This window comes from Maniola jurtina, chromosome 12, assembly GCF_905333055.1.
Source record: "Maniola jurtina chromosome 12, ilManJurt1.1, whole genome shotgun sequence".
Taxonomy (NCBI): domain Eukaryota; kingdom Metazoa; phylum Arthropoda; class Insecta; order Lepidoptera; family Nymphalidae; genus Maniola; species Maniola jurtina.
The window spans coordinates 9,379,531-9,391,696 of record NC_060040.1 but is presented as its reverse complement, the minus strand read 5'-3'; the positions used below and the strand labels follow the sequence as shown (position 1 = coordinate 9,391,696).

At 36.1% G+C, this 12,166-nt stretch overlaps 1 protein-coding gene across 1 annotated transcript in view; it reads right to left on the bottom strand.

Annotated features, from left to right (window-relative positions):
* LOC123870487 overlaps positions 1-11,003 on the bottom strand; it is a 31,718-nt gene extending 20,715 nt beyond the window's left edge. The window contains exons 1-7 of the mRNA XM_045913814.1: positions 10,825-11,003; positions 8,927-9,149; positions 8,206-8,336; positions 7,923-8,078; positions 6,046-6,192; positions 2,387-2,609; positions 1,751-1,881 (exon numbers count right to left, since the gene is read on the bottom strand). Coding sequence (XP_045769770.1) covers positions 1,751-1,881; positions 2,387-2,609; positions 6,046-6,192; positions 7,923-8,078; positions 8,206-8,336; positions 8,927-9,149; positions 10,825-10,909 — 1,096 coding nt within the window. The 5' untranslated portion in view covers positions 10,910-11,003. The remainder of the gene's footprint in view (positions 1-1,750; positions 1,882-2,386; positions 2,610-6,045; positions 6,193-7,922; positions 8,079-8,205; positions 8,337-8,926; positions 9,150-10,824) is intronic.
* Positions 11,004-12,166: the final 1,163 nt, after the last annotated feature.

Sequence of the window (12,166 nt, the reverse complement as noted above, 5' to 3'; positions counted from 1 at the left end):
AAACGGATGGGCCGTGAAAAGCTACCAGACAGACAGACACACTTTCACATATTTTATAATACTAGTATGGAAGTATGGATTGTGAGTGGTGGGATGAGAAGGTAGAGGGAATTGGTTGGATGAGAAAGGCTAATGGCCATATTATGTGGTGATACTCTTAAGAAAAACCTATTGTCCAGCTGTGAATTTCCCCAGATTGAAATTATGATGTTGATGATAATAAGTATACTTTTCATTATAAGGTAAACTATACTAATACTTTTCCAAAAGCCAAAGAATATCACACTAATATTATAAAGGCGAAAGTTTGTATGTGTGTGTGTGTGTGTGTGTATGTTTGTTACTCCTTCACGCAAAAACCACTGGACGGATTTGGCTGAAATTCGGAATGGAGATAGATAATATCCTGGATTAGCACATAGGCTACTTTTTATCCCGGAAAACCAAAGAGTTCCCACGGGATTTCGAAAAACCTAAATCCACGCGGACGAAGTCGCGGGCGTCAGCTAGTCAGATAATAAATGGTAAATTACTTACTCAATTCATTGTTACCATAATACAGGTTTCCGAAATACACATCGGCACCATCTTTTACGTCATACCAATACTGGTAACCCTTAAGGTCCATGATATCCCTGCCGTTGACATCTTTAATAATTTCAAAGGGAATGACAAATTCCATTTGAACATTTCCTGAAACATGCATTAGGATATAGGTACCTAATATTTTAATATTAGTTATTTATCTTTATACGGTCCTCATAGTAGTAGGTATAGGTAGATAGAACTACTAAAATTACATTTGAGAGGATCAAAAACTCACGCGTTATATCTATCCACTTTTAATTATTTTGTTTGTTTTTTTAACTTATTTACTCTGAAATTGATATTGATATGAAATTGATATCTGTTCACTCACTGTTAATTGAAAACTTTTCAAAACAGGATGTTAAGAATATTTTAGTTTTATGGTTTTCTGACAAATTAATTATTATAAGTGAATATGTGGTATATAAGAATAGAAAGTTTTTCTACCTCTTGCTACTGGTAGAGATAAGTAAAAAAAAATCGGTCAAGTGCGAGTTAGAATCGCACAGGAAGGTTTCCGTACCTTCGTACAAGAACTTTTTAATTTTCACGGTCATTTTGATTTTTTTTGTATTTTTTGTTAAAGCAGCAATAGAAATACACAATCTATGAAAATTTCAGCTCTCTACCTATCGCGGTTTAATGACGAACGGACGGACGGATTTAGGAGTCTTAGTTAATTATAGGGTCCCGTGACACCCTTCGAGTTGCTAAAAAACCGGCTAAGTGCGAGTCAGATAAATCAAAAACTATTACATAAAAATAAATAAAAATCTGTTTTAGAATGTACAGGTAAAGCCCTTTCATATGATACCCCTTTGGTATAGTTATCTTACTTTGAAAATTAAAACTTTTTTTTTAAAATGATGTAACCACAAATTCGGGGTTTCAGATTTATTCCTGTATTTGTGCTATAAGACCTACTTACCTGCCAAATTTCATGATTCTAGGTCAACGGGAAGTACCTACCCTATAGGTTTCTTGACAGACAGACAGACAGACAACAAAGTGATCCTATAAGGGTTCCGTTTTTCCTTTTGAGGTACGGAACCCTAAAAATGAGCTTTTGATCGCTCCTCATCCTCATCTCCTCATTTCTGACATGCAAAATAGGCCTGCAGGCCTTATCTGCTTTATACTTAGTATGGAGGTGATTACTTACGTAGCTTCATAGTCACTTCGCCTTTCCCCGTGACGGGTAAGGAGAGCAAAAATCCGTTATTTACATATTGGGCTTTCAACGACAAGTCTGTATGGAACAACAGGCGCATAACTTTGGAGGTCATATCAATGCTGTAAAAGAGAGTTATAAAATATCAAAAACCACCCATTTCAATGGTAAGTTTACATACTAGTTTACCTATTCCATGGGTAATTAAACCTGTTACTAAAAAAAAGAAATGAAAATGTCTGTAAGTAAGTAGATATTATGTTAGTTTATGTAATGACCATCGATTTGCTGTTACTCATTGAGTAGCTCCTCTCAATCTACAAAACTTTTCATAAACTCTTTTTTACAGGAAATCGGACAAAACTTGATGAAGAGTAGTAACATTGATAAAATATCTATCAATATCCCGAACGATCCCTATTGTTTTTCAGGATAAAAACTATTCTATACGAAGATCAAATTGAGCATGAAGGCACAGGCCATAAACAGATAGAGCAAAATTAAAAATATACCTAATATATGTTTTTGAATCTATAATAATGCTTCCCCCGATTTCAAATATTAAATTTAATGTACACGAGTCGTTCAGTTACATTAAAATTGAATAGATTAAAGCTCCTGACAAACCTGAGGTTATCAATGATTGTATTCTTTAGACCCTGTACATAAATATTATTCCAATCAGCTTTGTATCCACCCTGGTCTATATGCAGGCTGTCAATAAACATGGTGTCAAGTCGTTCGATGCCGAGCTCAGGAACACCGGCGGTGAGTTTCGGCACAGCAGCTTGAGCGCTCGCAGTCAGGCATGGCGAATCCCATAACAAGCACTTGTACTGTATTATCAACGCTAAAAGGGAATAGAAGTTGATAAAAACAAGACCTCGGCCATTTCTTCCGTTTTAAGCCAAAGTTTAACTGTCTGTCTGTTTATCCATAGTTTTAAACTAAAGAGCATTGTCCACGGTGACTTTTTACAGCGGCGATGCAACCGCAAGAAGGCCGGGATACAGCAGCAATGAAGACCTTCGTATAGTACTGCGATTCAAAATCGCATTCAAGATATGCGCAGCTATGTCTTATACATGGATGTATCATATAACAATAATTCTTATTATAATTAAGTAGGTATTAGTACTTAAAATTACTTTCGTCTTATGTAAAACTTGACAAATATTATTAAAATATTAATTGCTATAAACATTTTCGAGGAGCTCAAATTACTTACGTGATCCAAAAATAAATGATAATATCTGCATCAAAATAAAAAGTGAATATGTAACGGACTTCATGATATTTTATTATCGCCAAGTCTATCTGAACCACAATGATCTGAACCTACTAAGTCTTAAATAGATGTGCTTCGTCCTTTATGTAAGCTCATTGAAACCTGTCCCACAATAGATCTTCCTGACAATACAAATAACATCATGATAATTAATCATAATATAGTTATAGCAAATTGTAAGTTTCGCTAGGGTTTTGTGCTCATTTTATGTGATATTTTTACTAACCCCCGACCCAAAAAGAGGGATGTTATAAGGTTGACGTGTGTATTTGTGTATCTGTCTGTGGAATCGTAGCTACTAAACTAATGAACCGATTTTAATTTAGTTTTTTTGTTTGAAATGTGGCTTGATCGAGAGTGTTCTTAGCTATAATTCAAGAAAATCGGTTCAGCCGTTTGAAAGTTATCAGCTCTTTTCTAGTTACTGTAACATTCACTTGTCGGGGGTGTTATAAATTTTTAATTTACACTTGTATTGGATAGAAGTAGCCGTTTATTTTGATGAAGTCTACGATACACGAGAGACAACAAGTTTAATTCGCTATAACCCGCCAAAACAGACTAATCTACCTATATGGTACAACGTGCAGCATGCGATATGCTCCGCCTGCACTCTCACTAGGTACTGTACCTACTGAAAATTCAGAAAAAGCAAGCAACATCTCCGAAGGGGCATGCTCGGGAGATATAAGACTCCACAGTGCACAAAAGCGCATCGCAGAGTCTACGTCTCCTGGGGATGCTGCGGTTGTATGTCGTAGTGAAACGTACGTTATTTTAGAAGATTTGCGAGGCGATGTGCTTGTTGCTTTTTTCCTGTAGGTTTAGTACATACCACGTAGTAGGTGGGAGTATTGCACGCTGAAACATACAGATAACAGAATGTGTCTTTCTTTGCAGATGTTTTTGATACCTATCGAATTACTATCGTATATATAAAGTACAAATCTGATTCCAGATTCCAGGTCCTCCCGCATACAATTCCTTAAGAGAATGGGATTTCGACTCTTAGGTTTTACAGTTATCAAAACATGTTAGTGATAATAATAGGGACCGTCAACGTGTTCTCCGAGGCAGGGAGGCAACCAAAAGCCAAATTTAGTCCTCCAAAGCCGGTAACCCATCCAGTTACCGACTTGGGTCAACGTTGCTTAGGTATTCAACTATTGGGCCACACGTCCCGTTCTAAAAATTTGATATTTTGCAAGTAGGTTATTTTTATATAAGGTAAGCCGCTGCGAAGAAAGAAAATTAAAAAAAATGTCAAGCGAAGCAGGGCTGCGTCAGCTAATTTGATACTATTGTAAGTATAAGGAATCAAATTAACTCAATTAAATAACCATCATAGAATTATTAGATAATCATGTCAGGTTTAAGTAATCTATCATTTGCTACCGTCATGCCTACCATTAATCCACTATGGGTAATGTGACAGTTAGGTAAGTACGTGAACCCTTTGAAGAATTATTATACTAGTAGGTACGTACATTATATGGGTAATAATTCTATGTGTGAACATGTATTTTTAATATATTTTATAACTGATGCCCGCGACTTCGTGCACGTGGATCCAGGTTTTTAAAAATCCCGCGAGAACTCCTTGATTTCCCATCATAAAAAGTAGCCTTTGTTACTCTCCAGGTCTTTAAAACTATATCCATGCAAAAACTCTCATCGATCCGTTGCTCCGTTGCGACGTGATTGAAGAACAAACAGATACACTTTCGCATTTATAATATGGGTAGTGATTCCGTTTAGATTGTTAAAAAAATCGGTCTTAAGCTTACCCACCACCCAGTAGTGCCTTGATACACTTGCTTAAGTGACATGAATGAGGATTTCAGAGTCCTTAAAACAATAATCTAAGTAATGCAATTTACGTATACCTAGGTAACTACGCACTTGGTGAGAAATTTGCCCTCTACTCAGTGAGTTTGCCGTTGCAGCTCGTCCACAGAGAACCAGAAAGCTCGTCCTTGCATACGCCAGCGTACAGCACCAGGTCATCAATTCAGCATGTAGCTTTACCAGATCAAAAATATGTAACTAATAACTGGAGAGACAGACAGACAGACAGCAAAGTGATCCTATAAGGGTTCCGTTTTTTCTTTTGAGGTACGGAACCCTAAAAACTAAAGGTTTAGTTAGTAAAGGATAGTAAAGGATTCATTAATTTAGTAGGTGAACAATATAGTCATCTTGAAAAAGCTAGTTTTTCAAGAAGTTAGTGAGCCAAAGAACCTTCGTTTCCCTAACTCCACCCTGGAAGCATACATCAGGTCGAATATAACCCAGAATAGGAAATCTGATGAATAGTTGCAAAATCCACGCCATTTTATACCTTTTTAAACAAATTTTTAACAAGTACTAGGTAGGTACAATACTGTAATGGTACCTAATTTAACTTTATGCTTGACCTCTCCCTTTGGAAAATAATAAGAACTTTTATTTATTTTATTTTATTTATTATTTATTATTATTGACATAAAAAATATACAGAGAGTTTTTGTTACATTCAGCGCCACAAAAACCACAGTTGGTTTTACCGGGCACTGAGTTTTACGTTTTACTTACGCCATAATAACAAGTTTAATGCGCACATCAGAACATACATGAAATCTTAAAACGTAGTTCATTAAAAATAAATAATTTCCAAAAATATTCATTTATCTAAATAATTAAAAACCTCGTAACAAGTTTTATTACCTTAACATATAAATCTTAAAGCAATTAAAAATATACTACCTACTAACTTAATTAAATTAAATAAATTAAAATTAAAATTTTTAGCTATCGAGATTTACATTTTGTTCCGTTTGCTGTGGAGACAATGAGGCCATAGAGTTTTAGTGCAAAAAAAAAAATACGAGACATTTCGCCGCGGTTAAAAGCCTTATCTGGTGACAGGACTGGCTCATTTTTTGCGCGAAGGATCAGCCTGATATGCAGCCAGTATTCTTGGCAACATTGGGCTTGGGAAATCATAATTTTTAGTTCAATATTGCAATGTCCTCCATAGGGAACGACTTTAAATAAATTTTGATTGCATTGAAGATTTTTTCATTGACTTTATCGAAAAGAAATCTTCCAAAACTGCTCGATGTTGTTCTCCAATTTCTGTTGACCAGGTCATGAGCGATGTCACCTGAAAGAATGAAATCGTATAAAACCTTCTTTGTATTTATTACTAGCTGATGCCCGCAGCTTCGCCCGCGTGGATTGGTCAGATCCCCTGCAGCATCAGGATTGAAGAGTTAGACTCCAAATTTTTTATGAAACAATGTCGCGAAGTTCCTCTATCGATTAAAAAAGAAATGACGCAAATCGGTTCAGAAATCTCGGAGATTTCGGTGTACATAGGTAGAAAAACACAACTCCCTTTTTGAAAGTCGGTTAAAAAAGTAGCCTATTTTACTCCCTGGTCAATTCTCTACTTGTCTGTGAAAACCCCGTCAAAATCCGTCCAGCCGTTCCGAAGATTAGCCTTTTCAAACAGACAGACAGACAGACAGACAGACAGACAAAAATTTTAAAAACGTGTGATTCAGTGTTGGTATGGTTCAAATAACCATATGAGCTTAATATGAGGTAGTTATTTCGAAATTACAGACAGACACTCCAATTTTATTTATTAGTATAGACAAGGACAAACCGACCGACTGGCAACCTACATCTCAAACTGCTGGGTTTGAAACTTGGTATCTTACTTGCAGGTTTTATGCTATATACCTACCTACTAAGGAAGCACTCTTATCTTTTCTTTTTGGAAATTTTTGTCACACATCTCTGACCTCAGGGCCTTAGGCCCAACGGCTTCGAGTTTTTTTTTTTTTAATAAATAATCTGGTTAGGATGACAAATTCACCAGGATCTACGTAAACTATTATGTACGGACTTCGTCTGTGATGGCGTTTGCTGGCGCGCGTGTTGTGCTTGTTTGGAGTGTTTTTTTTTGTTAAAAGTGGCTGGTTTTTGTGTTAGTTGGTGTTTTTTGGTGGTGGAACTGATTGGGAAGCGCTCTAAAGGGGCGCCACGCGTATGTCGGCGGGCGCCGGGGCAGACGGAGTCCATACTTGTATAAATTCAATAACTTGAAAATATCACAAACTTGACATTGGCTAATCAGATTAAAGCCAGATTTAAAGAAAAAAAAACTATTATGTACAGTAAGTAGGTACCCGGCAGGAAAAATTACACATTGAACTTTAGAAAGAGACTGGCTGATGCCCGCGACTTCGTTCGCCTGGATACAGAGAGAGTCTTCCAACGCTGTGCTTTCCTGTGTGAGGTTGCCTTCTAGCACCTTGGGACTCCAACATCTATCGGTTTTTCAAACTATGAGCCCTATGCCATTTCCACTTCAGCTCCTACAGATCTCCTCATTTCTGATTTTTTTTTTTCCTTACCATAAAGCTCCATTATATAATGGTAGCTTTATTGCTACTACGATCTAGCCTATGGACTGATAAGTAATTTTATTCTAGCTTAGACTTCTACTTATGAATAATTTCAAAATCTAATTTCAGTCCAATAACTGTCCTTAGTTTATTCTAATATGCTTACAGTCCACTATGTTATTGTGACCTAGATATTTCTGAATTGATCACGTAGAAAAATTTCCAGCATAGTGCTTGCTCTCCACTGCCCGCTGATGACTCCTGCCGTGTACTGTTCTACTACAGAGTTTCTTGCTGGTTCTTCTCGGTAGGAACGGCATTCCGAACCAGTGGTAGATTATTTTGACGATTCAAAAGCACTTGTAAAAGTTTAATTGAATAAAAATAATTTGAATTTGAATTTGAATTTACCATTATTATTATTCTTAGTCTCACTTGTTTGGAAATCATGCACAGTTAGTATAGGATTGATACTTACTTTTTACTTTATCTCCGTTAAACAGATTCTCAAATCTATAAATAGTACCATGCTGTTGGTCAAATCCATATCGGAAAGCTTTTAAATTGATAAAGTCCTTATTATCCTCGTTTTTCTTGATATCGAATAATAATACCAATTCCGTTATCACATTTTCTGAAATAATTATTATCATTATTACATATTCTGATATTATTGTCAATGTACCTACTCTAATACTAGATTTATAAAGAAAATGGTTAATAAGGTGAGAAAACATTGTTTAGGTAATAAGTATACTTACTTTTAACTATATGGGCCTTGCCATCTCCATGGACTGGGAATGAAAACAAATATCCATCTGCCTTATAGTGACAATCCAAAACATAAGTGGTGCGGAATGTTATATGAATATATTTCACATACGTATCAATCCTGTAAAATAAAGTGGGTAGGTAAACATGTTACAATGATAGGTAGGTTTCCGATTTTTTTAGGGTTCCGTACCTCAAAAGGAAAAACGGTACCCTTATAGGATCACTTTGTTGTCTGTCTGTCTGTCTGTCTGTCCGCCGTGTCTGTATAGGCTACTTCCCATTGACCTAGAATCATGAAATTTGGTAGGTAGGTAGGTCTTATAGTACAAGTACAGGAATAAATCTAAAAAACCGCGAATTTGTGGTTATATCATAAAAAAAATAAAAATGTGTTCCAATTTTCAAAATAAGATAACTATACCAAGTGTGGTATCATATGAAAGGGCTTTACCTATACATCCTAAAACAGATTTTTATTTATTTTTGTGTATAATAGTTTTTTAATTATCGTGCAAAATGTTGGAAAAAATACCCGAGTACGGAACCCTCAGTGCGCGAGTCTGACTCGCACTTGGTCGGTTTTTTTATTAATGGTATTTAAACGACGTAAGAGACGTAAAAAGAACTGTACGCAGTTTTCTAATCAAAACAGTTTCTTCTACCGATTAAAAAAAATGTTGAGACTCGAGAGCCTTTGGATCTACTCACCAAAAATTTTCAACTATCGCATCCTTCAATCCGTCCACGGTAACGTTTCTTATTTCATAAATCAAGCCATCCCTGTTTATAACTACCGAGTCTAGTGACATTTTACTGAGATTTTCGATGCCAAGTTCGGGGATTCCTTCAGAAAAAGCGATCACAGACTTTTGGACTTGCGCCTTTAAACATTCCGAGTCCTTTAGGGAACATTTTTCATGTGGTATTCTAGCTACAAAATAATGTAAATAAAATGATTATTTATGTACCTTATTTCAACTACCTTTAAAAATACCTAGCTGCCTATCTATACATATAATAAAATTGTAGAAAAGTGGTGTCTGTACAATGGAAATATATAAAAAAAAGTAGCAGGGGTTGTTATTATATCGATGCCGAACCCGAAATTGTAATTAATTTTTTTTTGTCTGTTTGTCTGTTTGTCTGTGTGTTTGTGCACGCTAATCTCAGAAACGGCTTATTCGATTTAGATACGGTATTCACTAATATATTGTTGTAAGCTTCACTTAGGATTTAGTGTTTATTTCATGTCAATCGGTTCATAAATAAAAAAGTTATGTCAATTTAAAGAATCACAGCGCCTCGCGCCTGAGCGTCCGTGGCTATATAAAGCGCGAAAAGTCACTATTCCACGCGAACGAAGTCGCGGGCACCTAGTCACAAATATATCTATATAATAAAATTGTAGAAAAGTGGTGTCTGTACAATAGAAATATATAAAAAAAAGTAGCAGGGGTTGTTATTATATCGATGCCGAACCCGAAATTGTAATTAATTTTTTTTTGTATGTTTGTCTGTTTGTCTGTGTGTTTGTGCACGCTAATATCAGAAACGGCTTATTCGATTTAGATACGGTTTTCACTAATATATTGTAGTAAGCTTCACTTAACATTTAGTGTTTATTTCATGTCAATCGGTTCATAAATAAAAAAGTTATGTCAATTTAAAGAATCACGCTGCCCGAAAAGTCACTATTCCACGCGAACGAAGTCGCGGGCACAGCTAGTCACAAATATATCTATATTATTGTTACAGAAAACTGACTCTAAACCATCGTGTACCTACGACAAACGATTCTTTTCAGTGAAACCGACCTACTTCTAAACAAACCTATATATTGGACTGAGAGGTCTCTGCCACAATTTTTTGCCGAAATTGAACCTATATCACCCACTAGTGGGGAACGAATGTCTAAAACTTATGTAGTCTATGGATTATTAAGTATCAATAATATAATTATTACTGCAGCGCGCTTGCCTACTAGACGCCTATTCAGTTTTGCTTTTGAAACCATTTCGTCGAAATCAAATAAATGAAGGGCCCTGAAACGTTTAAAGACATATATACAGGTTGTTTGTTAATTAGTATATAATGATGACACGTACCCATGCTACTTTGATCTGATAAACATAATGCTGAAGTAAAATGACGAAATAAAATTAGAAAAATTTCCATACAAAATTTTTTTTTTTTATGACCAAGTTTTCATGGCCCTAATGTACCCTAACTCACTGAGATCGTTGGCCTCGGCCTATCTAAAGATGTGCAATGATCTCAGAGAGTTAGGGCACGTTAGGGCCATGAAAACTTTGATTTTTATTTTTTTTAATTTGTATGGAAATTTTTATAATTTTATTTCGTCTTTATTCTTCAGCATTGTGTTTATCAGATCAAAGTAGCATGGGTACGTGTCGTCATTATATACTAATTACCAAACACCCTGTAGACAGACACCCTTTCGCATTTATAATATTGGTAACACATTGGTAAGTATCATAAACCTCTTAGGAGATATAATATTGCATGGTATTTATCTTGTTTGTCATTTCATCTTTAACAATATAACTTCATTTAAGTAAATTTAAGTAAATATAAAAATAACTCACGCAAAGATAGTTTTGTTGATGTTGTTTCCCGGAAATATACCGCAGCAAAAATTATAATCAAATATTGTTTTGGCATATTTTTCATTTTAAAGTAAGTAGGTAGGTATGAGCAACACAGTGAACGGCTTAACACAATATACGGAGGAGGAGGTATGATTTATAAAGTTTCTTAGCGTTTAATTACTCCATTTACCTACAAGAAGGTTAAAAGCAATTAATTTTATTAATGTTAAACGCTAAGTATTTGATAAGAATATTATTTTTAGGAAGTTCCGTAGTTTTGTTAGTCTAAATTATTATTGTTGTTGTAGGATTAAGTATAATTTATTTTATAATTAAATATGCACAAAGGCACTTGGTTTTTTCTTCTTTGTCGCAACACTCTTGGCAGAGCGGTCGTGGTCATCATGAAGTGAAGTTTTGGGGGGCAGATGTTACACGCCTCACGAGCATTCGCCACTTCTCCCTGCTGGTCGACATTCTGGTACACTCGTGCACGGCACCGCCCACAGCGGACTTAATTTGGTCGGTCCATCGCGTAGGCGACCTTCCTCACCCTCTGGTACCCTCCACCTTGCCCTGCACCACAAGACGCTCAATGGAGTCACTCTCACGCCGGGAGACATGTCCGAAGAACTTTAGTATGCGACCCTGTACTAACGCCGAAAGACGTTGTTTAATGCCGAGTTCTTGGAGAATAGAGACGTTGGTGGTGGTGGTGGTTGGTTGGTGGTTTTTTATTAACCTCTAAACAATGGGATGATACAGCTAAAACAAAATCGTAATTTGTGATAAAAAAAATGTATAAAATAAAGAAGGGGGTCCAGCATAAAATAGTAATTCGTAAGTATAATATTCCTTCACGCCACAATCACAGCTTTATTTACCACGTATTACGATCTATCAGTTGAGTACCTAACGCTTTTGATGTCGAACGATGCCGCCGCTTGTGTAAGTATTTACGCTGTCTACACAAATATGCAAGGGTTGTAAGGCTCAGACACGGGCTCAGACGGGCAGACGGACGGACAGACAGATAGACAGACAGCAGAGTGACATCGATAGGGCTCCGTTGGGTACGGAACCCTAAAAAATAACCTCAGTAAGTTCCTCCCATAGGGTACTTGCTTTCTAGAACCAGCAGTTTAAAGTTTGAACTTTGGGTAGGTTTTCTCCTTTTATTTACTACTAGCTGATGCTCGCGACTTCGTTCGCGTGGATGTAGGTTTTTAAAATTCCCGTGGGAACTCTTTGATTTTCCGGGATAAAAAGTAGCCTATGTGCTAATCCAGGGTATAATCTATCTCCATTCTAAATTTCAGCCCAATCCGTCCAGTAGTTT